Genomic DNA, 27895 nt, shown 5'->3' on the forward strand with positions numbered 1-27895 from the left:
CAGGAAGGATAGAGGGCACTGAAATAATTAGGCGACTTCTGCAACATCCTGAATGCCAAGGACAGGTGGATTAAAGTATTAAAACAATCGCATTTCAGTCTTGAAATAGTCTTGTGCACGACTCAGCACCATGCGCATCCGTTCAAGTTCAGCTGCCAGCTCCATAACACCACAGGAGAGGGATAGAAAAAAAAGCCCAATCCCATTAGCTACGTACATGCATCTCAGCAGACCTGCTGGAAACGTGAGCAAATCTCAGTGATGATTATCCCCCAAAGCTCTCAGATGATAATACATAATCGAACAGTACATAAGGCTTCTCTGAAATCACAAAGCCAGCTAGCGCTAATTTGGGTTTTCCCCCATTTGTGTTCAAATCTGGTGCTTTCCAAATGAAACAGAAGAAACTGCTGCAATCAGTTGCCTCTGCACCCGAGGAGACATTTAACTGCTGTCCTCCAATTAGAGGCCTGAGAACGGAGCTCCCTGCATTAGGAGAAGGAAATGATTTAAGACAAAGGTTAAGACACCAGTTCACATTTGATTCTATTTACAGTGCAAAATTAATAAGAAAGCAAAGTGCTCCGTAGTGCTGGTTGACTCAAACATTGGGGTGAGTGATCTTCAATTTAATCAGGAGTGTTTAACAAAACTCCATGCCTTCACAATCAGAGACTATAGGAATAAAAGAGGATCTCCCGACTTCAAAAAACGCTTGTTCTTCTGCAAAATGTGTAAAATGCCAGAATTAATATCAGTGTTGAGAATTAAACCACAGTCACTTTTTACTAATGTGAAAGAGGGGTTAAGGGTACTTGTTAAATTCTTTTTAAAACTCCATTAGTGAGCTCATTACTATCATGGGGATTTTATCTTATCACAGACTGAACCACTTTCTTTAAAGATAGCAGATTTATTTCATCAGCATCAACGGGCCAGCTCTTAACTGAAGAGAGCTTACGTAGAAGCCTCAGAGGACAACCAAAAAAAGATAAAATATCTACTGTAAATCACTCAAAAAAGTTCTATTTCTGGAAATGAAGTAATGCGGCGCGGTGCTTTCAATTTAATTGTGTATGTATATATTGTATATAGGTTACACAAGCAGTGAGAAGACCCTATTTTCTTACAATTGACAATAATTAAGGTGAGCGCTTCAATGAAATCTAAGCCTCTTAGCCCACCTCCTGCCATCTGTGGCTCCAATATTAGAGCTCGGGGAGGTTCACTCTTTCGCCTTCTGGAAGGAACAGGGAGGAATAAGTGCCGTCGATACTACGAGTCAGAGTACCACGGTCAACCTGCTTTCACAGCCGTAGAGGTGGAATGAACCGTCTGTGACAGAAAACAAACAAGAAGCTGAAAGAGGAGGGAGAGAGAGAGAGAGAGACAGAGAGAGAGAGAAACCTGTGCCCTTCAGTCTCCCCCAGTAAAGACGCTCTTAACCAGGTCTGACAGCTGACAGCTCCTTGGCAATTGGGGTCAGTTAAAGGAAAAGTAGCTCAAGTTTTGTTGGGGCTTTGGCTTCAGAGATGTTCAGGAGCCACTGCCCACCGCAGCATCAAAGGGGATTATAGGGACAGGGCCATCTGTTGCCAGAATAAGCGTGAGCCCTTTTATGTCTCTGCCTGTATGTTTGTGTGTGTATGTGTGTGAGTGTGTATGTGTTTGTTAGAGAAAGACAGCAAGAGAGAAAGACCCTCATGTCTCTGTACTTTTAACTTAAAGGGCAGCAGAGGAGAGGGGTGCAGCCTACACGAGGGCAGACAACTGGTTTTAATCTGGGCTGGGGGCACTAAAGGTTAAACTCGGGGCAAGCAGGGCATCACTATCACTGTCAAAGTCCATTTATTTAAGTCCCTTAAAGGTAAAATATGTCAGTCAAGTATGACGCTAAGGCACTTCGAGTCCGTACAGTCATTGCCACTGTTAGGATTCAGGGATTTGTATTTATGTCCAACACCGGCTTAGTGAAAACAGAATCCTTCTCTAATCATGAATTGTCTGTCTTTTGTCATCCAGGCAAAACACAGAACTTGTTTTTGTTGTGGGTTTATTGGAACACAGTGCCAACCTTGTCCCCCCTTCACCTCTCTAATTTGTTTTGGGTCCTGTTCCTGGCCTCTGCCTGGGAATGTTTTCTCCTCAATAGTCTGCTACCTTTTAGCTGAGCCGCCCAGTGCTTGACCTACTGCCGACACTTATTTTCAGCACTCTAATTGTCGTTTAATCACATATCAACCTGTCACTTAAAGACCCCCTTTTTTTTCAAGGGGGAACATTTGCATATGTTGTAAAACTAATTCCTATCGAAAGCTCCAGTGGCTGTGAAAGCGGGCGCTCTGTCTCTCTCTTTTACTTTCACACCCGTGTAGACACAGTTAAGCACAAGAGAGATGGCGTAACACACACACATGCGCGCGTGTACACACGCACACACGTACACACACACACAGACACACACACCCACACACAGAGTAAAGTCTACTGTATCTCACCTTAACAGACAAAAACACACATAGGCAGACGCCATACCTGATATTCTCGATTCAGGTGGTTTTATCACATTTGTTAACAGTGTGTGGTGACACGTAACGTGTTAGAATAGGGACAGCGACAAGACTAATTCAGAGCGCATGTACTCGTGCGAGCCAAAGCGAAGGTGACAGTGAATGTATAGTGTTATAAAGGAATCAATTAGAGTTAATAATGTATCACTCTTCCAAATGTTACATTCATTTGTTCACACTTAGATAAAGCTACTGCAAAATAGGTTGCGCCGGGTTTGCCTGGCAAACTACACTACATTTACATTATCACCCTTATACATCGAGGCGCCATGTTCCGCCTGAGTGGCGGCGGCAGAGTAAAGGGGGGGGGTGAGAATCATGTTTTCGGGCCCAAGGAAGGCCAGTCCTCAGGAGATCTCCCCCTCTAATTACAGAGCGGGGGAAAAGAAAGCTCTTTGTTCCACCTTTTATTACATTAATTGATAAAACGGAGCTCGGGTGGAGCCGTCTTATAGAGGGGGGGAGTAGGAGGGGACAGGACTGGGGGTGAATTGAGGGGGATCCTTTGGGCAGATGAAGGTGGGTGAGAGGCTTTTGGAGCTGAGGTCCTATTTTCAGAGGACTCCTAATCCCGTTAGGGGCCCCAATGGTGGTGCAGCCCTGGCGCTCTGCTTTCCCACAGGCCCCAGTGGCTGCAGAGTTGAGGAGGGGAGTGGTGGCGACAGGGGCAGACGATGGTGTGGTGGGTGAGTCCCGGCAGCGTTGTCTGGGACCAGGCCTTAATTAACTGTCTCTTCAGGGGGTACTGAGGGCCACACTGAGACCCTATGTCCCAAACACCAAAAAGCACTGGAGAAGCTTTAAGAGGAAGTGGCATCTCACCCACTGTGGCATCATGGGAAACCCCGTCGCCCTTTAATATAGACCCCATACAGCTAAAAGCCATATAGATGTCGCAGGACATTAGCAGGGCTATTTTATGACTGGTTATTATCTGAGCACAAATTGCACAGGTGGTTGATATTTTTAACAATATCACAGTCGTCCAATTATGACCATAAAATAAGAGGTTGGAACACCAACGAAAAAATATTCTGAAATCGCCCTTTACTTTAAATATGATTAAGATGTTATTATTTTTCAAAACTAAAAGGGACAATAAGTTCCATTTCTATTTGTGCAGGATTGGCCGATCTTATTTGTCAGTGGTTAAGTAGCTGTAACAGGCTTTGTCATGGCTGTAATCTGCTTCTGCTCGTTTAGGCTACCTGCAGACAACAGAGGCTGAGAAGTGCTGGTACAGTGGCCAAACGGAGTCTGAATATGTTACAGAGGCAATTAAGCATGTTGGTGTGTGTGCACGCACACAACAGTGTCAGAGGTGCTAAGCCGGGCCAAACACGCCTCATTGAAATGTCCGTCTTAAAGCCACCCAAGTTCCTCATCTCCCCCGCCCTTCGACAACCAAGATGCTTCAAGACTGTCAAAAGCATTTTCCACAAAGCTGAGGAGAGGGCAAGGGGAAAAAAAGGACCTGCCACTGTCACATGCATACGTGCGCGTGCACACACACTTGCGAGGCTGTCAGGTAAATTAGATCTGAAAGCTGACAATTTCTGACCATATTTCCTTGATTATTTCGAACAAATGCACACCAGCCGCTCTAAGGAGATTAAAGTGACATAAAAGTCCCGAGTGGGAGGAGGGAGGGCAGAGAATCCAGGTCACCCCCATTTGTCCCCCTGCCTGACAGCAGCTATATCGCTATCCAATCCAATAAAAGTCCCCCCCTCCTTTTGCTTTAATTAATTTTACAGCTAGCTTGCTTAATTACTTTCAATCAAAATCCTCTTGCCATCACAAAATTAGAAATGGTTCAACTCCATTAGTCTAAATTCTTCATTTACATACACAAAGACTGTCAGCTCTTGCTAAGCAAACGGCCTCCTGCTTGATGAGATTGTTTTTTTTCACACACTCTATCACTCTCTCGCTCACACACACACACACACACACACACACACACACACACGCGCGCGCGCGTGCAACTGTGGTGTTAATTTTTTTGAAAGGAGAAAAGTAGCATAAAATTATTTGATCCCTTTACTTAAGACATTCTCTGCCTAATCAGGGTTCAGGTAAGCTGTGGTGCGCATCATCCAAGGTAATGGAGAGTTGAGTGTGCGTCTACAACTGTCGAAATTTATTACATCCACAACTCTGCGTCAAAAGAAAACTGCTCGACCTTAAACAATGCAGCGCATAATATACGCTGCATATAGGGGATAAACAGAATTAGTAAGGTGGTGGCCAAGATCATGCAAATAAAGCTAACTAGTTCTTCCCCTGGATTAGCTATTATTTCTGAAGCAATAGACGAGCTGCAGATTACCCACTGACACATTGCGCCCTATAAATCTGGCTCCTTTGTGGCAGGGTGTCACTAGTCCTGACTCGACTGTGGAAACTAGCGACGCACTACCGCTGGTCGGCTGCTGTAAGCAAAGCAACGGGATTGTTTCAGAGGGGTGAGGGCCCATGCCCTGCCGTCTGATCACTTCAACTTGGCACACAGGCATCCTCTCCATCACACACAATGCCTAAGGCCTACACATCATCAAGAATTAAGGACATGCAGATAGGGTTTGTGCACTGACCAAAGTGAAAACCCAGGCACACAAGCACACCACCACATGTGCATGCACATACACTTCACACACACTACTAGTGTCATAATTAGGTCCCGAGATGAGGGCATTAAACTGGTATAATGCACTCACTGGTGCAGCAGCACACTACCACAAAATATATCGACGATGAACCTACATACTCATCAGTGACACCCCCCTATTGCTTTTATTTCCCGATTTCACGTGCGTGCTACTCGGCAAGGCCCAGTGCAGAACCACACAACACAACAGCCTTTGATCTGCCGTGTTCAGATCATCTTACAGCCGCTGCTCTTTTTTTATAAATGTGAGGTTGTGGGGGGAAAAGAAGAGAACACCTTGAAAAGGGAAGAGGTAAGGGGGATTTTTAGCCTTTCCAAACGGTGTGTCACAGTCTGGTTACGCTTATAAAATAAACCCAAGATAGTGACCATTGGTTGGTGCAAGGCAAAAAAAAAAAAAAAAAGAGAAAAAAAAGGCCATCCCTTATGGGCCGCTGGGCCAAATACAATGCAGGTCTGACCTGGCCCCTTTACTCTGTGTCTGCAATCACCGGTTTCCCTTGCCCTCTTTAACCAGTCCCCATTAACACTGTTAATTATCCAAATCCATCATTCTTGGGGTAAATGAAGACTGCCTCTTTAATTCAATTTAATAGGATCATTTTCCAACTCACGTTCACTTTAGCCCCAGCTGCCCGCCCACTAGTCCCCCGCTGTGTCTCCCCCCACTGTATCTTGACTCCCTTGGCTGTATCTTCTATGGTCTGGCTCTCTCCCATTGGAGGAAGGGGAGGGTGATGATGAGGGCTTGATGGCAGCGATGGGCTGACACACTGTTGATCTCCCATGTCTTGTCTTGGCTCGGCTGGTGGCGAGCAGCAGTTCTGGGTTCCCAGTCTGCTGTGCACACTGCCTGCCGCACACACACATCCACACACACACACACACACACACACACACTCACAGGGGCTCACAGTACCAGCCATGCTCACCGGGGCTTAGCTAATCCTGTCACATCAGGCCACGTTGGCTGAGTTGAGGCCTTTAGCAGCACCCCCCCCCCAACTACCACCTCCATGCACCTCCACACTTTGCCACCTCCTTCACTGACTCCTCTCATTCACTCACTCACTCATATTTTCCCTCTCTCTTACTCCTTTGTTCATTTCACAAGGTCATGGGTGGCCGACTACAGCACGCGAGTGGTGAGACGGGACAGCTGACGAATCCTGGTGTGTTCCAGCCGTGCTGGCAGACCTTATCTTATGGCTAACATGCAACAAGCACTAACAAAAATACATAAAAGCATATCATTGCACATTCACTGCAACTTGGTTACTTGCTTTCTAAAGTTGAATTCAAGTCTGCACAACAAATATAATTCTTATATCTATTTTCAAGCATGTAAGAGGCCATTTTCATGATTACTGTTACAGTAGGGGACTGGCATGTCACGTCACCAAAATGTGTTTATGAAACATGCAGGTGTCATTTTGTCTTTTCCTGCCTGTAGTGTGTCATAGTGGTATCAGTATCAAAACACATTTTCCATGCAACATTGCCTGGCTGTGGAAACTGGACACTCATGCCCTTTAATCTGACTTTCTATCTATAAAAGTAGAGCTATATCAAGACTGACTTCGGTTGTGTTTTATATGCCTTCTAAGAGTTTCCTTGCAGAGAACATTCTGTGCTGAGGTCCGTGAGATTTTTCCATAAGTTCAGATACAATTACAAATCACAGAAAAATTACGGTAAATATAGAAAATAAAAACTGATTTCTAAATGATTATGTATTTTAAATAAAAAACAAAAACTGTGAGTGCAAAGTACTGTGTCACAATGCTGCCTTTTAAATTCTCTTAAGAATGTGTTAAATACTGGCTTCCCTTATCCCATTATGCAGTGTGAGGGTAAATATGCCCCCATTTCCACAGTGCACCCCCTCCCATCCCCCATGACTAAACACACTCAAACCCACACATACACATGCACACCCAAACGCACACAACGTTCCCTTTAAATTTTTCCCAGACTTTCATTGTTTAGTCATTTGAGACAGACTCTGGGAGAGTTTCAAATGATTTTAGCCATGATTTAATTTGGTTTGTTAAAGGGTGATGTCAGCACAATGGGAGACGAGCCTCTAAATCCACTACATTCACCCAAAATGCCCAGATGAGATAATCATTGGTGACGTCTGCGAAAACACTTATTATATTTGCCCATCGCCTGGCTGAAGCTGTTAAAACTCATCAGCGTTATTCCCATTTTTTTTCTCTGGGAAAGAGGAAAAAAAAATTAGCTCAACTTATAGTCAAAACTGACACCCCTTTTAAAGAGACAGTGCAACATTGTTGTGGCTGTGGACAGAGTTTATAAATGGAAAAAGACAGGGCAGAGGGCTATCGGGTGTCTATTCAATACTCATTTTGTTTGCACCCAATACTAATTAAATAAAACACGCACAACTTTTTAATTGGTTTTGCAGAGATCAACAGTTTCAAGGAAGTTGAGCAAGTATAGTATCTGCTGCAGTTATACATACACATTCTTCGTTAGTAGGTACTAATAACAGGATATTCTTACATGTAATAAACTGTGAATGAGTACTGGCTTTCCTTTAACTTGTCCACACTGTTTGAAAGGGCTTGGGGCTGACAAGGCAGCACAGGAGATAAGAAATGGATCAACGTGAGCCTTTCTCATAGCTTAATTTATTTTAAATCCAAGCCCTATTTACACACTGCACACCGGCAGGCCTTGTCAGCTCCAACTAGCATTGAGATATTTAAAACCATTAATGCTGTACAGCGGCAGCCTGAGCGTGTATGACACAAGCTGTCGCTGTGTGAAACAAAGCCAGATCTCTAACTGCCACAGCTTCCACTTTTGAACACGGCACAGCCACAAAAACGGTAGCCATGCAGGTTTGCAAATGACAACTGACAGACCTATCAAAATTTGATATAAAAGGGAAAAACTACAATAAGTCATTGAAGAAAAAGATTATTATGTTCTTCAACTAGTGCATGCATAGACCAGATTCAGTGCATCTGTAGTGCAGGGGCGAGTCCAATAGAGGCAGGGGTCAGAATATGAAACACACGGGCTATGTGCCTCCCGACAGGATATCCTCATGGATCAGCAGCGGTAGCCATGTTGACCCGCCCCGTTATTAAAGAGGCTAATCTGTTCAACATGTCAATGTTAGCACTTTTAGCTGAGATTAATAAAAGAAGACCCCAAGAGTGCTGTGTGTGCTTTTTCAGTGCCCCAGGTTGTTTTCATTTGGTTTGTATTTTTAGTGGTTTTCGCTGTTTGGTAATTCAACAGTCCTCTTTTCTCCTATTAGCATAAACAGTGTAAATTATTAACTTTGTTAAAAGAATTATAATCGGCCCTGAATCCTAGGCTCTGTAGTGGCTTTGTGTGTTTTTTCCCTTTCTGCCACTGGCAAAGAGGCACTATGGCATTGCAGATATCATTAAAGCAAATGTAACTTTATATTTTATAGATACGGCACAATGTGCACGTGATGCCTGACTTTGTGGCCATTTATGTGATGCTTAAAATGTATGGCCCAGTGGCTTTCACAGGCTGGTAGTAATAGAACTGCTCTCTAACAGACTTGCTTTCTAAGTGCCTGGTGCTGTGTCTTAATTTGTAATCTAGTCAAACCAATTGTCCGCTAGCTAAAAAGGTCACCGAGACAATAGACTACACAGCCTCCCGCAATGTAGAGAAAGCCCAGGGTGTCTTTTGTAGCTTTTTAACCAAAGATGTAATTAAGACACCTTCATCTTCAGGGGTGAGAAGGGCACCAACAAGAGTCGGCTGGAAACACAAGAGGAACTTCACATTACTAGAGGCAGAAGTGAGACGCACACTAAGACAGGGCATTTGGTTAGAGGTGAAAAGCATCTGTCTCTGCAGCAAAATGTCACCACTGAGGACATTTGTCTAAGTTTACCTGCTCGTGCACTCAGCGTGTGATTTCATACATTGTGACCAACGACTGTGGCGAAGAAAGCTTGTTGGGAAAAACTGAGTGATGCAAAGCAACACAGGAGAGGCAGAGGGGGGGACTTAAAGGACGTGATTTATCTGGGCTTGATTGCGTGTTAATCGAGGTTACGTGTATTAAGTGGAATCTAATTGGAACAGACACTGGCAGTCTGACAGATCGACATGATGCAGATGGATTGAGGGGGGGAGAAAGGGGGAGTGAGGGAGACAGGGAAAGGAAAAGAGAATGAGAGAGAGAAGGGTAGTGCAGTCGTGGAGAGGCAGAACAGAGGCAAATGAAACACACCATTTTGCTACTATACATGGCAGCGACGGAGAGAGTTTTGCGACACCAGACATTAGAAGAAAACCACCAGAGCCTCTTAAGCAGCTGAATCACAAGAAAGAAGACTCCGCCGTTAGGCTCGTCTCACGTGCGTCTCATGATTGGCGGCTGATGAGACATGTAACCATTCTAGAGGAGGACACACACGGGCGAGATTGTGAGTGACAGGGCACAGCACTGGAGTGTGCCCTCCCCCTCCAGTTGCCACAAACATTCATTTCTGCTTTATTGGAAAGGAAGAAAAAAAAAAAAAAGCACTCGTCCAAAAAAAAACACGAGTTAAAGAGGCCAAGTGACAGCTGCTGGAAAAATTCTCACCTCGACGTGGGGACGAGCAAGTGTTTCACCGGTCCTCCTGACTCTCTGCTCCTCCTGACAAGCAACAACTGTTTCGAAGGCCCTCTCCTCTCCCCAAATCTGAGCTATTTAGCTAGTGGGCTGAATGACCCTTTCAAATGTTACCAGAGTAATAGACCATAAAAGATGACCACCTGTTAAGGCCAAGCAACTGCTGCTAACTCATAACTGATATACCACAGGCTGTGTGGACAAAGAAGGAGAACACAGTTCATGGAAAAGCCTCATAGAGCAGGAATTAGGATTCAAAGTTACAGATATGGTGTTGCGTAGACATAATTTCTGTTGTAGCGTTGCTCTGAATTGGACAGTGTGGCTATAATTGGTAACGGGGGGATACAAAGTGTGAGTGACATGAACGGCCTCAAAGCAGCGAGTAGCCCAGGAGCAAAAAATGACTGTCACAGTGCCATTATCTAAATCTGGGTTAAAAATACAGTAGTTCCCAGTGAAAGGGTCACTTCTACTGATGGCTGGCCCAAATGAAGGGTGGGAACAGCAAATTAATGTTCAACGGTTTTAAAAACTGACTAAAAAATATGTACAAAGAGCAGCAGAAAGGGAAAGGGAGCAAAAAGAGAAAGAGATAAAGGAACTGTGGGCATAATTTAGGGGCAGTTTGCAGGATACTACGGCACTCGAAACTTCACTCATCAACACAAAATACCCAAATTGTTCCCGACATGATCCCGTCATAGCGCAGAGACAGAGGAGTTGCTTCGGTCATCCGTTGATTTGATCCATTATGACTGTTACACTAATGGCATTAATAAGGGCAAAATTGCTATTTTGAAACACAGAATTTTCATCCTCTTCATTTGGCTAACCTTATCGCCTTTCTCCTTTCGTGTGTGTGTGTGTGTGTGTGTGGGTGGGTGTGTTCGGCTGCGTCTGTGCCCCCACCATGTCATGGCTATAAGGTCATCTCTATTTTCCAGGCTTAGTGTACAATGTCGTGAATTGCAACATTTTGCACGGTTTAAAAACAACATGAGCTTTGAAATTTGACTCCCTGCTATTTTCAATAGGTTGACTCCAATGTTGTGTTCACCAGCTGGCCCTGATAAAATACCCTAAGCACATATAATACTGTCTCAACAACTGTTAATTAAAACCTTGTATGTCCATACAGTAAAAAAAAAACAAACTGTAAAATACAGTAAATGAACAGCACTGTGTGAAACTGAACACATTTGATAAAGACATGATAGACAAGCCGAAAATCAAAGTGTGTTAAAGTGTGTGCCCTTGTCCTACATGTTTAATGTACTCTAAACGTCTTGTATCAGCACAGTGAACGTGTCTGCAAGTTTCCTGTATATTTGTGCTGAATGTGAGTATGTGTGTGTGTGTGTGTGTGTGTGTGTGTGTGTGTGTGTGTGTGTGTGTGTGTGTATGCTCAGCCCTCATCAGCCTCTAACATTGAGAGGAATGACACTCTGTGATCAAGGACATGAATTGCTCATTGATTTTTAGGGGCCAGCTTAACTATCCATTCCAATTGATTTTTAGCTTTGCTGGGTGTGCGAGTTATGGCAGTTTTAATGTATCATCTGTATGTGTACTCATCACCTACTGCAAGAGGATTTACAATAGTCTGTGGAAAATGCATATACAACACCATGTGCAAATGTGAGACAGGGACTCTTTCTGTTATATATTCCAAGAAGTGTCCCCATAAAACCTCTTATGTCTTATAATAGGTGGAAAAAAATCACCTTTGACATGTATTTTTTATACCTTTGCCATTATCTGCCTCTGAAGTTGGTAAATGATCTATTGGGAATCACCTGCATTGTTTTTTATCTTGGTACATTCATGGGAAATAAAACCAAAGCGCGTGAATGGACTGTAATCCCCTTTAATGCTAACCAGTGTAGTTTAGAGCATGCATTTCAGCTTGCAGTATCACGTAGCCATGCTAACCAGAAAAGAGTAGAAATTTCAACAGAGCTCAGGCGCCCATGCAGCACAAACAGACATACCACGGCTTTGCCACAAACCATCACCACGGAAAAAAAGCGACTCGTTCAAGACTTTTTTTTTTTGTTTTATAAAACAGACTGAACAGTAATCTTTTAGCAGGATATTGCTATCATAACTCATATTACCCATCAATTAACAATTCATATAAACTATTAATAATCAATGGTTTGATGATGTAAGAGACAAAGTCAGAGCAATGTGATCCAAAAGGCGGTCTAAAGTCATCTGTCAGGTAGAAAGTCATTAAAATAGGGGCTCGTTTTCCTGCGCCAAGCTTAGGTTTCACTGAGGCAGGGATACATTTCTATTCTTCAGCAAAAGGCTCTGCTCTCATATGATATCATCTCCTTTAGAACATTACTCTCAATGGCTTGTGTCTTTTTTGTCTTTTGTGTTTTCCTTCAATTTAAATTGCCCTTTTTTTCCAAATGGTTTGGGTGAAGCGGTCCTCTATGTGAGGTAACCGCCTTTTGTTCAGTGAAAATGACTGCATAAAGCACACTTTACTCCATCCTTTAAAAAAACAAGTCTGCTTAATTAATGTTTTACAAGTGCTGCTGTATTCTTAGTCAAAAAAAAAAGCCTCTATCAAAGCCGGCAGGTTCAGATTACGTACGCTAATTGAAATTCTGAATTTCTAAGCCAACTTCTTTTTTCTCTGCTCTCGCTCTTTCTCCCTGCGCACACAATAAAGCCTAGTGTTTTGTAGTCCACAAATGACATCAAATCATCTAAGTAATATGGGCTTTTCTTTTTTTTTCCTGTATTCTCATGTTCTGCTAGTGGGTTCATGAGACAGCTTAATAAAGCAGTAAATGCTTGGGGAAGCCTGAGAGCCTACTGTGTGTGTGCGTGTGTGTGTGTGTGTGTGTGTGCGCGCGCGCGTATGTGCACACGCATGCTCTCGTGTTTTACCTCCACCAGGGACCTCAAAGCAGAAGGCAGAGCCTGGTTCCACACTCAAGCAGATTTTCCCAAAGAATAAAGCAAGAATAAAGCCAATGAACAAAAGAGAATGACTAACACTGAAACCAAAGCCAAAACTAAGACACTTATCTCATGGGTTGACATTGATAGAGCCCATATTAATGCAGCCTGAGCTAAATGAATACAGCATAATTTACAGGTTATACATGCATTAGGTGCTGGAGGGAGGCAGGCTGTGTGAACAGCTGCAGGTGTGGGAGCAGCGGGGATGAGGCCGAGCTTGGACAACCACCACCGACACCAAACGACACAATAGAAGGAACACAGGTTTCTACACACTGGTGACGATGATCTGAGAGGTAGATGGAGAATGGATCAGCTAGGATATGGAACAAAATCTTTTTAGCCCAGCTCATATTCTGCATATATACCCGCATGTTTGTCTTCTACGGGAAAGTTTCAACCTTTCCCTCCGTCGTTGTTTATCAGGCAAGGTAGCTGTGGCGGGCAATTACATAAATTACAGAGTTTAAAAAAATGTCATCCTTGATAACCTTTGTTCTGAGTTAATCATTGCAGGAAAGAAAACTGCTTCTCTTCTCTTCTCTTTTATATTTACCCAAACTCCCTCCTTTCAACGGTGTATTATTTTATTGGCTTGTTTTGCAAGCATAATAACTTTGCATTCTTCTCCCAAGGTCAGTTTCTAGTGTGCCACGAGGAGTATTTACACATAGGGCTTTTCAGGTCAGTTCCATTGTATTTACATCAAATAATTTTTGATAAGGGATGTAAAAGACCTATAAACCCAACATCATAAACGGGAGAGGTGTAGCTGAAATAAGGACAAAAGATCAACGGCTGAATTTTTTCTTATCTAAGACACGTTGATATTTTTGAGTCAACTCTCTTCATCCCTCCACCCCCAACCCCCGCCTCTTTCCCTCGCTCTCTCTCTCTCTCGCACGGAGCTGAGTAGGAGCGTGGACTTGTTAGATTTAGTCCAATGGCTTCCCAGTGCGGCCAGCAAGCAAGCTCTTGTTTCATAGAGAAGTACCTCCTCTGTTATCTCCCCAGCACTATAATCACTTAACAAAGACTTGGGCATTTGCACAAATTAAAACATCAATAATGCATAAGTGCTTTTCAGTTTTGAGCTGTAGTGTCCCTGTATTGGGATGATATACCCCCTCTACCAGTGGAAAAACTCTGGCTCGCCATCTTCTGTCCCACAAACGACTTATAGAAGCCAAGGCCCTGCTTTAAGCAACAACCCCCCCTTCCTTCTTTTAAAGTTGAGGCTAAAGTTGTGGTGAGCATTTGGGATCTGCTTTGGTAACGGGACAAAATGGCTGGGCTGAGTGGGATGCGGAAGTTGTTTTAAAGCAAGAGGCGGTAAGTGGTGGTGGTGCATCAATGCAAACAGGCAACACCCTTGAGTGGCGCAGCGTGGCATCCTTCCATAAACAACACCACCGCCGTGTCCCCGACATTTATGATTTGTGGTCAGAATGGCAACACAGGCCTGATTTTAATCCAAGTCTGCGTGTTTGCCCTATCGTTACATGGCTATATCTGCCCGAACGTAGTCTCTTATTTTCCCAGATGAAAACACCAGACGCTTCATATGGTTGTCAGAGAGCTTTGCTTAAAACAAGTCATACTGTATGAGAACATTACACTTAAACAAGGAAGGGAAGGGCGGGGGCATCATGGGAAAGCAGCTTAGTGTCACTTTGAAACCAGGATGCTGTTCAGGCTACTGTTTAATTTGAGGAAGAAGGGAAAAAAAACCTTCACATTTATTACTGCAGTTGTGAATATGAACTGTTTTGCGCTGACTATGGAGGTTGGAGGAGTTAAGTATTATTATTGGACTTGTAAATCCATGACCAGCACCGTTCCAACACCAATAGAGGACGAGCCATCCTACAGTATACAGATGGCCTCAAGGACAATTAGCAGTAATGATTGGTTGCCACATAAATGAGGAAAATTCTATTTGCTACTGCACTTGCTGATGATCACAGACCAAATGCCTCTGACAATAATATGGATGGCTGCTTTAAACTTGAGCGTTACTTGTAAATGCTGGTCAAATGTACAGGGCGCTGGAAAAGAACATTTCTACAGCCTCTGCCCATTATTTTAAAGGACACAAAATAAAGAAAGGTAGAACTTTCAATCTTGTACAAACACCACATTATCATGAAGAATAAAGAGATGAGACAAATAGCATGGTGATGTAAAATATTATCTCTTCAATCATATCCTTTTCCCCAGATATCTTCATTTTCCCCCTCCCTTCTCTGTCAGTTAGTCTGGCAAACAATCCCCTTGTTAGCAAACTGTTAAGACAGCCGCTTGGTACACAAATTGCGCTCGACCAAGCGAATTTGTTTTGCAAGGGTGACCTGTTTAATCATCTCATTTTCTTTGGCGGACATTTATTCATCTGGTTTCCACGGTTACAGAGAACATTAAGGGGCTACAGTAATAAGGCTGGAGAGTCAAACAGGTAATAAAAAAATTAACGCCATTTTCCAGCAGCCGAGGACAGTGGGTGAAATGAATCAAGGGAGAGGGGAGAGAAGCAGCGGGGGGAGCAGGGGGGTGTGGGGGGTGCGGGGTGTGGGGGGGGCTTCAATATTGTCCAAACAATAAGCCTTAGCGGTTATTTTACTCTGTAGATCAGGTGGTGCTGTTATGGACATGACACTTTGGGCACAGAGCAAGAGAGATAAAGCTTTTAAAGTGGCCCTGCTCCTTTTTTATTGTCATTTAGCGATTACATATCAGAACAATTAAAAGTTAGCCTGAGATATCTATTAACTTTGCTCCTTTTTTTTTTTTTTTTTTTTTTATTTCTCCTGTGCTTCAGAAGGAAGATAATTTGCACTCCTGGCAACGCAACGTGTCAATAACATGCGAGGGACAACATGACATTTAGATGCCCTGGTGAGAAATGTTTCGTAGTCCTCCCAAGTTGAATCATGTTTTCTAATATTGTCTTTTGAACAACTGAGCAACAGCTGAAGACAGAGAAAAATAACAGTGGAGAATACAGAGTTCATTTCTATCTATTAGAAACATTGACCTACACACCATTTGAGAGAGACCAACTTCTTGCCAAATATAGAAAATTCCGGCACAATAGGGGGAACAGGTGCTGAGGGCCCATAGAAAGTGACGAAGCCGAAGAGCTGGGTTGCTGCTGAATGCCAAATAAGGCAGTGAGACACGTTGCACCAAGGCACAAAACAACCTCCTGTAAAGCAATTTTCTGAGTCTTATGACTGTCACCGATTCCCCCACAAACTGTCTGCTATACGATATTTCCCTGAGTTCAGACTATATTCAAGGCTGTTTCCCACTTTAATAATACCCGAACAAGAGAAAACAAGCAACAAATTTTATGCATTACTCATTTCTCCACTCCTTCCAAAAGTATTTCTAATTGACAGCAGGGCTTTGGCACTCCTAAAATATGCACAAACGTTCTCAACCTAACCCTTAATCATTTAAATCGTCTGGTTTAACCTGTATTTGGGCATTTTACGACTCTGCCAACACCTGTCCCCCACCCTTGCGGAAAACAAACCAAATTGAATTCTTTCTTTGTTTGCTGTCGTGTTACTTAGTATATACGTTGTTCCGGGGTGGCTCCGGTGTGACTGAGGTCGGAGAGGGAAGCACAACTGATGGCAGACGTGTCTCAGGAGAGGGAGGGAAAAAGAGATGTCAGCCGACCCAGCCTCACACACACACACACGCAGAAGAGTAGGGTACACTCTCTAACATCAAACACACACCGCTCACGTGTCACAAGAAGCGCTCTCCCCTCCTCACCCCTGACTGGGGCAGGAGCCCCGGAGAAACAAACTCGTCATACATGCAGGGTGAAATCCCCAAAAGGGGATACAGAATGGACAGCAGCGAGAGAAGAAAAAGGCTAAGCTGTGGTTATGGGACTGCCAACTGTTCTGCTAACAGCCTCTTAACAGGTGTGGGCTCTAGAACCATGTAATCCTATCAAGTTACCAAGTTGAAAAAAAAAGGAAAAAAAAAGGAGGAAAAAAAAGAGGAAAGAAATCCGGCAAACTCCTGGGCTCTTCCCCTCTCTCCCTCCCCCTTCTCCCTTCTCTTCGCTATCTTTCTGTCTCTGTTGGCAGTGACAGAAACGAACAGCTGGGCTTCAGATTTATCATGTACAGACAGTAATTATTGCTGGTGCTGCCTGCTACTGACCCAAGTGAATAGAATGTCACATGAAAAAACACACGGCAGAAGGGGGACCTGAAGCTGAGGGGTGCCGGGTTGGGGACTGTGTAGAGAGATGTGTGTGTGACACAGAAGAGAGAGGAGGGCAGTGTTTAAACGTCACTACGTTCCTGTTTGCAGTCAATTACGGACGAGGACAGGGGTATTGGCTCTGTAACTCGGCAGAGCAAACATTTTCTCACTCACAGTGAAGGTGACAGAAAAAAAGAGGTCCCATGTTTGTTTGTGCAGATTTTTTTTTTCTCTTACTCCTATCAAAAAATAAAGCCAAAGGCAGCTCAGCAGGCACCGAATTCTTGTCAAAGAAAAGGTGACAGAGAACTGAAACTAAAAGATGTGCTCAACGCTAAAAAAGAGCGATAAAATGAGTGGACAGATTTGTTTCAGCACCTACTCTTGTCATCTTTTAAGCTTTTATCTTACATGTATGATTAACTACACTCAAACAATTATTGATTAATACAAAAAAGGAAAAGCCAGTGCACTGATGTTGGACCACACAAAGTGTTTTCCGTCATTCTCAACCCAGGGTGACCCCACCTGCTGTATTTGTTCCAGAGATAAGAGGGTCAGGAGATAAACTATCAATTTATTACCTGTGTCAATCACTGTCTTTGTCATTAAATAGTTAACCCCACATCTGCTGCTTCCTGTTACACACATTCAGTTGTATGAAAGTTGTGGTCTGTCACATTCCATACCCACTAACCTATGTAGGGACTAGTTCACACCTTAAAGACCCCCTGCCACATTTAAAAGGATTAGTCACCACATTTTGTGCCGGCTTAATCTCTCTTTCAGCTGGCCTAATAACTGTGCTTCGATAAGCGAAGCATGCAAATTCATTCATGGCCAGTGGAGACCACGCTTTCAGACAAACGCGCCAAAGTCTTCCACTCTGCTAATTACCTCTTCATTTTCCCCTTTTCCCCTCTTATATAGCATATCAACGACCAGAGATTATTCTTCTCCCTTACTTTGCATGAAATTATAATTTCATATGAAAGATTAGGAAATCGAGTCGAGGAGGAAAAAAAAAGTTACCGGAAGCTTCTCTCTTGACTCTGCGCACAGGAATACATGACACGGCATATTCAGCTGTGAGATTAAAAGCAGGATTTCTTTTCGCCTGGTTACGCCGAGACAAATGAGACAAAAATATGGAGAAAAAAGGGCAATTTTTTCCCACAAAAAAAAAGAATGTCTGATAAAACTTTTTTTCTAATTAATGACATAATATATAATTCATTGCCGTCGTTTTTAAGATAGTATAATTAAAAAGGATACTTCACTGTTTCAATTTCCCTTATTTTTATTATGCAGTTCAACAAACATGCATTATCTGTGATAATAAAAACTTGGCCCGTTACATTTTAGATAATAAAGGCAATGAAGACCCAAGGTGCAACCTGTTTATCATTCTGGAATATTTCTTCACCGAGTATTAATTAGGCCATTACTCCAGATTGGTGACGGGAAGCTTTGAGGTTTTAATTAGGTGCTGGCCACTGCATGAGTGCACAGGATTGAAGAAAGGGGGTGGTGATGCCACTTGCCTTGCTCCTGGCCCATATCAAGTAGCCCTGAACACTTTGGCTACTGCGGCAAAATGCATGGCAGCCCACGTGCATCTGGAGTTTATTTGATCGTTTGATCTCTAATGTTTCCTCTTTCTGCCGGTAAAAAAAAAAGGCCAGTTGGTGTGATTTGGGTATTAAAAGACGGGGGTTAAGGTAATTATGGTGTTGGGTGGCTTGTGTCTGATGACTGGGCACATGCTCAATCAGGACTCAGCTGTCCCTCTCTTTCTGTCTACCCCCCCAGCACATACACACATAAACACACACACACACACACACCTCCCTCCCCTTGTCTGCTGTCTATGTTCCCCCTTCTCTCCCCCTGCCACTCTGCTAAAACCAGGCATAACACACACAGCCTCGCGTAACATCAATCAAATACTGAGAGCGGACCATAAAACTACACAAACATATACGCTGCCATTAACTACTGTATTTGACACTTATTTAATAGTTCTCGCCAGATGTAGGTGTAAAATCAGAAAACTAAATTTAGAGATAGAAATTATTTTAGACAGGAAAATTAAAAGAAAGAAGCCACTGCTGTTTTTAAATATAAATTCAAATGTTGCAGTAAAATGTTTCTGCTTTTGAAATTTAAAACACAGCAAAATAACATACAGGCATTTTTCTTAATTTACAAACAACAACTAACCAATTCAAAGAGAGTCGTGTAAATTGTGTCAGTATATTCAATTGCATATGTAAGTGATAACAAAAATCCTATATTTTGGTATCATTTGAACACGGCATTTGAAAAATAAATCTTGAGAATGTGAGTGTTTTTCCTCGGTTGACAAGGCGATACTAATCACCTCGTTGCTGAGGAGCACTCTTCCCTGACAAGGCTCCTTAGAATACAAGAATCCCCCAGGAGAAATCGGCATGAAAGAGGTTAAAGACAATGACTCGCATTTTTTTCCTCCAAATGTCTCCCTGTTAAATTTATTTCAAAACTCTGTTAATCTGCTGTACACAACATTCCCATTAGCATAGCCCAGCCCCCTAATAAAAATTCCGGCTAGTTTAATTAAAAAATGTAAATTTACTGTCATCCAAGGAGCAGCAGAAATAGGAGTGCAACAGCATATTTTATTGCTTAAGACATCAAATTGATTCAGGTTATTGCTAAATTGTGATAAAAGGTTATTGAGGGCCTTCAGAACTGGGCTTGTTTTTCTCCCTCATTTCATCCTGGTTTTTGTGGAAGGCCGTAAAAGATGGAGAGGGCCACAAAGGGTTAATGAGACAACTCAGTGAAGGAGAAGGCAATCAACATTATGACTCATAAGAGGGTAGAAAAACATTTTCCAAGCTGACGAAAAGTTTGAAATTAGGGTGTGTCACGATAACAGTTGTACGTGTTTGTTGTTATTTTAAACCATAATACAGGACACCTTAAATAACCTGACATAATACCCGAGCCTTCACGTCTGTCTCTTGAATGTGTTTGTGAAAGCCTGTGGTCACAGCGGTCTACTGTATAGTGTCTCAGAGTTTTACTTAATAAGAAACATTATCTTTAGATTGTGTTTTATTTTTCAATAATACTGCCACATAAAAGTTAAAGAGCAGGAAAGCCTATGTGGTGTAACGAGTGCTGAACGGCAAGATTAGACAGCAAGAAAAAGAAATACTTGTTAAGGTGATTCCAATAAGGTACAGAGAGAGTACATAACTGGCAAATAAACGTATTAAAAATAACAGCCTGGAGCAAAACCTGCTTGAATGAAGTTTGAATTACAGATTTTTTCTTGCCTCTAAAAATATGAAAAAAATAAAAATGAAATTATTCTGTATATAAATATTTTTAGGAGCATTCTTTCTGTAATTTAAAACACTGATATCATGTTGAAAGTAGCAGCCTACTTAAAAATATCCCCACAACCTTTACTAAATATTCATATACTGTAGGAGTTTAAAATAAAGCGTTTCAAAGAAGGGTAGATAAGATTTATAAAAGTCAAAGGGAAACTATAATGTCTCTACGAAGTTAGAGTTTCGTTATTGAGTAGTTCTATATATGTGTTGTGCAAATAATGAATTACTGAGGGGCTATTAATACACACACACACACACACACACACACACACACACACACACACACATGTATAAAGGGAAGCCACCACTCAGTACATGCAAACAGAGAACACACGCGTACATAGTGTACACGCAACACAGACAGAACTAAATGGGAACGATAAAATATTACTTATTTTAAAACACACACACTTTCTTAGAAGTAAGGTGGCGAGCAGAGTGACGCCTGTGTGTATAAGGTGTAATCCAGTTACACACAGGACAAGTTTATCCTCCCAAAAGTACGCGCAGAATGACTGCTGTTAACCTGACAGTAACAGGTCAGATGAAATTTTTAATTATCTGCCCTACAGGTGCTTTAGTACAAAAATACTAATCAATGAGAACAACTGTGTAAAATATTTTAAATAAATATGGCTTTTGTTATAATTTTACCTAACATGTAATTCATTTGATTTATCAGACTGTTTACATTTAAAAGTAACACACACCAGCGTCCTGTATATGCACTAATTAGAAGTACCTGGAAAGGTGTTAGCCCTGCTCCTGTTCCCTTTACATGTGTGACAACATGAGCAACACAACAGTTTGTTTGCTTTGTCCCCTTGGCAACAAACCCTTAGGCCATTCAATGTGCCCTAATGGCATTGCCACTGCCTCTGTGGGTAAAACCCAATACCTGTATTTCTACAGTACCAATACTGGCTCGTTCAAAAACATGTAATTAACTGAAGCGACTAAACAAGCAGGAGAACACACGAACGAAGAAAAAGATAAAGCCTGACAGGGAGTTGAGCTGGTCTCATGTCCTAGAAGAGAAATATACTCTGACAAGAGAAAATGAAACTGGCTTTGTGAACTTTCTTCACATGTGTAACTGCATGTAGCACGGCGTCCTGAGACTTGTGCTGGGGAAATGGGCAATCATATTTGATATTGCAGTCACCTTTGGGCACTGTCAAAGAGCTATAAATAAGGGTGTCGCAACACTTGGGTATACGTACGCGCTGGCACATAGTTTAATCATGAACAACTTCCCCTCTCTGTGTATTTAGTCAGAGATAAAGGCACACCTTAAACTGTCAGCTAATAAAACATTTCTGGCAAAGGTAGAAAAGAAGAAGAGTACTCACCATATTCAGGGAAGTCGAAGTTAAATCCTCTCAGACATGTAACTTTCATAATATTACTCAACTCTGTTAGAAAGTCATTCGAATGTTGGTTCGTTGAGGGGGAAATAAAGCGGAAAGGTAACTAGATAAAAAAAGGCTTCCTTCAATCATGCACTAAACTCCTTGACATGTAATCTGTCAATAGTTTGTTGCTGAGATAATGCCGGCTGCCACGAGCGGATTTGATTGGCAGCTTAGGGTCTGGCCCCTCCTTCCTGTGGTTTGACGGGGGGTAGGTGAAAGAATATGGAGCCTCCCCCTTCCCTGCTCTCTCTCTCTCTGCCGCTCTCTGTGTTGCTCTCTCTCTGCCTCTCGCACGCTGCCTCTCTCGCTTGCTCTCCGCTTTGCCCCCATACACACACACACGCACAGACCAAGCTGTTGGTGATGTTGTCTGAATAGGCTGATAGGAAATTATGGCAGAGGAACCGGAGCAGTTTTTTTCTCCCTCCCTCAGTGGGCTGGCCTTTTCCATCTTTGTGGTCTTCTAGCCTTTCAACTCTCTTGGGGTGGAGCCTCCACTGCCTCTATTCAAATGAAGGGAGCACCACACTTAAAAAAAAGGTTTTGGGGAGAAAGAGATTATACGTTTATAAAAATATATTACACTTTTACTGCGCACGAGTATTTGAGGCTTTTAGACTAATTATTTAAACTTAGAACTGCTTTTTAAATGCCATTATCTCATTATTGTTTTATATGAAGTACAACCACAGTGTGTGAAAGGATATTTTGACAATTCTGTAAGCAAGTCATCTAACTATTCAATCATTGAATGTAAAAGAAAAAGGACAAAACTGCATGTGATGAACATGCTTGTACTTTTATGCCTCTTGCCAGCAGCCATCAAGAGTTTTTAAAATATTTGGCAGAGATAATACTTTGACACTTTAGCTCGAAGCAAATAACTCTTTCACGTCTCTCACAAAACAGAGATCCTCTCTATTTCAGTGTCGTGTCGTACACTTTCTTTGCCTCTCTCCCTCAGAGCACGCTCTTTCTCCTTCCCTCCCTCTGATAAGCTATCAGTTTTCATTGTAATTTCAGGTGAAATGATAAACGACAGCCGTTACCAGGTGACAATGAATACTTTATAAGACAAACCCCTTATTTGCCTGGCAGTTTCTTCCGCAGTGGCATGCAAAGTGCCTCTGGACCATTTGTACATAATGCCCATATACTGTAAACATGGCTCCGTGTCAAGAATGTGGAATTTACAAAGTGACACCAAATAACAAAAACTTCAAAAGGTCACTGGGTATTCCTGTTTACCACAGCAGTTTTATTTTGAAAAAAGGTGGTGGTGTATAACTAGCATTTACTGGTTTATAGAAAAGAGGAAATGAACAACTTTATGGCTGTGAACCGTAATGCAATGATACATAGTCCTGGCTTCAGTTCCTGAGAGCTGTCAGCAAAGTTCAAAGTATGTACATAAAACAGGTTTTGGTTGATTTTGAGATTACGATGACTCATCCCAGTTAATAATGGAAATAAAAAAAAGGCTTTGTCTCCTCCTTACACCCATAAAGGGAAATGTCCTTAAAAGAGTTTCTATCAAAGGGTTCCACCCTTGATCTAACACTGTACTGTAAATACTACTTTGGTTTTTGTGTTAGCCATGATAAAAAATCTAATTGTTTCAAATGACCTGACTTGGCAGCCGAACCTTTTCTGTTGGAGTTGGACATGTGTCAAATGTCAGTCCTGTTCTTCATCAATCACATATTATACAAACAAACATATTTTGCTTGGTAGATTAGTGAGACCTAGTAAAGTCAGACACCCATGTGGATCATACTGTGCAAACTTAGGGCTAAATACTGTCTGACCACAGTGGTAACATGCTTATATATCTCTGTTATTTACTGTAGTATTGCGCAAAAGGCATAAAATGTTGTATATAAGGCCCCAATATTATAATGACTAAAATGTACTCAAATCGGTGATGCTGTTGTTCTTACAAAGTTTGGAAGAGGTGAGCTCTTTTTGAGCAACTTTAAACCAACTGCACCATGATAAGCGACAGTATATGTAGATTATTTGAATTTTACATTCTTCTAAACTCTAGAATTGACATTTCTAGCAGTTTTAAATGATTGTGGTTAAAAATAAGACATGTAACCATCTGTCTGGCTGCAACCTGTGACACTTTGTTCCACATGGGTGCCATAAATCAATAAAAAGGAAAACAAAAACTACTACAGTATCTCTAAACTTGATATTGGGGGAGGTTTTGGTTTGCAGGGTGAATTCTATTCATGTCCACAGGAGGGAGGGTTTGTCGTCCATGCATTACAGCCCTCTGGCCCTTGAGCTGCCATCTTTGGGGCCGAAACCATTACTTTTCAAAAGGAGCGGTGGGGATTTTCGTTTGATGTGGTCTGGGGGCATTGTATGTTGCATGCGGGAGAATGTTGAGGGCAAGGTGGAGTGTGTATGCGTGTGAGTGTGTGTGTGCGCGCCACCGTGCGTGTGACATGGCAGGGGTACATCAGTCAAAGGGCCGCCGGGCCAGACGTTTGGCTGCCCCTGACAGTGCACTCCAGGAGGGGCTGGTCTGGTGAAGGGCCCACTCCGCGTCCTCCATTCCCCAGGACAAAAGCCAGGGCCCGGTTGATAGATGTGAATTCAGTGGCTTTTGTGCCCAAAGCCCAGAGACATGCCGAGTGAGAAATCTGACCTTTGCCGAGAGTCAGATTGTGTTTTTGAACCCCTCTTGCTGTCTCTGGCAGTTCAGGGCAAAGAGTGAGTGAGCGAATGGGAGGAGATGGAGTGGGTGCAACTTGGCATGGGGTGGTGGAGGTCTGTCCTAACTGGTGGAGCGTACAGGTGGAGGGACTACACAGGAGGAGTGGCATGAGGCGCTTCTGCTGCATCCAACTTTAAACACAACAAATTAAAAGAGTTTGTGTTTTTCAGCAGACAATGGATCAAGTTTATTCTTGATATTCACTGTCATGTTGTTGTCAAATTGGCAGGAAATTGAACGTGTAAAAGCTTAATTCTGAAGCAGGGGCTTTTAAAGTGGGATTCAACAAGAGTTCACCCTAGTGTTATTCGAGGTTGTCTGTGATGTGGGATATTATTCCCTCTCACGTCTGTTTATATTGCATTATATATTTATTTTTAAGCAGAGAAGGAGCTGAATATTAAACTTACACACAAATACAGCCAGAACAATGATGATGGCAATACACCACTTCTTGATGATCATCATTTGCATTACTCATGACAATGATTCTTCAGAATCTCATTTGATTTTCATAATTGCTGTATAGCTGTATATAGCGCTACATACATACACTATGAAAATCACATGGTAAAATCTCATTATAGGTGCACACTTGGAAGCAATTAACATGGAGTTTGTATGAGGTATAAGGCATATCTGTATGTCAACGTACTGCAAAGTCTTTCTTATATTCATGGACTGTTTATGATATTACATGAATTATGATATAGCATGTTGCTTGGCGGCAGTGTGCTGAGAGCAGAGATTTTGCAGATAGAATAGGCCTATGTTTTTGAGTCATACATTTTTCTTGACACTGCTTTCATCCCCCGGCCGTAATCATCATATCTCCCCCATTGCTCTCCCGGATGCAGACATCCATAATGCAATCTTCCTAATTTTGATCCCTCGCAATCTGGTTTTTAAAAGGGAGGGGAAAAAAGGGACATATTTCTGAAGGCTTGCTCCGTAATCATTTTAGACAGATAGCCTTTCCCATCGCAGATGAGCAAATATTTGTAAACCAGCTATCTAATGGAAAATTAGAGTGAAATTAGAGTGAAATTCATGACAGTGAAATCCGATTATCTGTAATTCTATTATGCCATCTTAGCCCACACAGCATATTTTTGTAGAGTTTTTTCCATAAATACCTATGCCAGGGGTCCTGCTAATCAAATAAAATTGAAATTCATCTTCCCATTAAATTCAATTAGCTGCAATTTCTAAAGCCTAACAAAGATTTTAATTACTAAATTATAAAATTCTCCCTAGCCAAATTGGGGAGAGAAAAAGTGCATACCCTGCATCTGAAAAACAAACCCATGAAAGGAAATTGTTGATCAAAAAAGATATCCAGGGGAAAATAACATTAGGGAGAGCACTGGGGCCTTCATTCAGAGAGTCTGGGTGGGGAGTGACGTGTGCCAAGCGCTAGGCTCCTGGGCCGGAGGAAATGAACTTAGCTGAGGTTCTCTCTGTCTCTAAATGTCTGCCCTCAGAGTTATTATGCTGTAATTGACTAATTGACACCTTAATTTCATTTATGGGGCTCCTGTGTTCATAAAGCAACCTCTGGGTGGGGCAGTGGTCTTGAGCGGAAGCAAGGAAGTCAACATCCAGGACATCAGGTAGAGCCTTCAGGCCCTCAGTTCTGTGCTGGGCAGATGACGATTATGCATTTGATAATGAAATGGTCAGGAAGAACATACTGACTTAGCAGAGGCTTAAGGAGCATCTTACTCATATGTTTAAATCCCTCTGATGCATGCTGATGGGTAATAATCATGCAAGTCCAGTCTTACAATCTGTCACTGCAGGCACGAATGACCTCCTTCAGGGTCAAAGGAGTTTATGATTGGGAGGTGAGGTTCTTAAACTATCAAATAGGGATTCAAGACATGTTTTTCACTTTTTTAAAGGGTAACTTTGTTTTTTTTTCAACCTGGACTCTACTTTCCCATGTTTTTGTCTAGGTTATGATGGGGGCCACATATTTTTAAACTGGTCCAGTACTGAGCAAGACTGTTGCAACTGGCAGCTGTGAAACAGGCTGCAATGTAACCACCGGGGCATTTGGCACCATCAATTTACATCCATAAAGTGTCCTTTTTTTTAAAGAGAACATCATGTTTGTTTAACTAGAAAAGCCTTGAAATTGCTATAACCAAACCCATCAGAGTCTATTTAAAAAAAACAGTAATTTTATCATAGTAAGATCATTCAGAGTCGAGTGACACAAAAATAAAACTCACAAAAACCATCTTGGTTTGTCTCTCCACTGTTCAAACAATTGCCTACTCTGGTTTGGTTGACATAAACCCTTAATTTACCCACTTAGATATAAAAATATGCTAGCTGTATACATGCTAAAATTACTGTTTATTCATATGGAATCTGTTCTGTTTAGTAATAGTAATAGCTATTTTGTTTTTTTTTCCTGGTCCAACAAAAATGATCCTATCTAGTAAAGGTCTATCTTTGCGGAGATCCTTCATTAATAATAATCTGAGCCTGTCAGCAGCAAAAACAAGCACCTATTCCACTACTACGTGGACGTAAAATGACGGTGCCAAATGCCCCTAGTGGTTTCATTGCAGCTTGTTTTGTCGCTGCCGGCTGCAGCCCGGTCACTCTATACTGAAGAATTTCAAAAATGTATGTTCCCATTAGTTACCCAGAGACAAAAACATGGAGAGTCACCCTTTAACTTCACAGGTGACCGTGGGTGAATAACGTATTGTTGTATCCCAGGATGTGAGTGCAGCTGAAACCATGGATTATTGCTGGTAACGTTTAGTTGCGAGCACACTGCTAACAGGACAGCTCTGGGGTCTCAGGTCAGCCACCAGGTCCATTTCCCAGCCACCCCCTGCTCCTCACCAGTGGGCCACTAAAATAACAGCTCAGCACCCTCTGCAGACTACAAAGCTCCATCTGAAAAGGCACCTGCTGCTGTTATTCACTTTAGCCCCTTTGGCAGCTCACTCTGTCTGTTTAAAGGACACGTAGAAGAGAAAGACTGACTGGGAAATGATGAATTATTTAAGTATGATGTCTAATTGTTTCAAGGCAGACATCTTGTTTCTGGAAGGTAAAGGCTTGGGGCTGGGGGGTGGAGTGCATGTGGGGGGAGGAATCTTTGTGAAGAGGTCTGTCTACTGTGTAATGCAGGCAGTCTCGTACTTGAAGTGGCTGGGTAAATATGACCAAACTGAAACTTTAATCTGCTTTTTCCACACCCAAGCTGGCTGGGTATTAAAGATAATCTTTTTTGTGTGTC

At 42.3% G+C, this 27895-nt stretch overlaps 1 protein-coding gene across 1 annotated transcript in view; it reads right to left on the bottom strand.

The window, feature by feature from the left end:
• casz1 (castor zinc finger 1) overlaps nucleotides 1–22276 on the bottom strand; it is an 80552-nt gene extending 58276 nt beyond the window's left edge. The window contains exon 1 of the mRNA XM_049580499.1: nucleotides 21840–22276. Within this exon, the coding sequence (XP_049436456.1) occupies nucleotides 21840–21888 (49 nt within the window). The 5' untranslated portion in view covers nucleotides 21889–22276. The remainder of the gene's footprint in view (nucleotides 1–21839) is intronic.
• Nucleotides 22277–27895: the final 5619 nt, after the last annotated feature.

Source organism: Epinephelus fuscoguttatus, linkage group LG7 (assembly GCF_011397635.1).
Source record: "Epinephelus fuscoguttatus linkage group LG7, E.fuscoguttatus.final_Chr_v1".
Lineage (NCBI taxonomy): Eukaryota > Metazoa > Chordata > Actinopteri > Perciformes > Serranidae > Epinephelus > Epinephelus fuscoguttatus.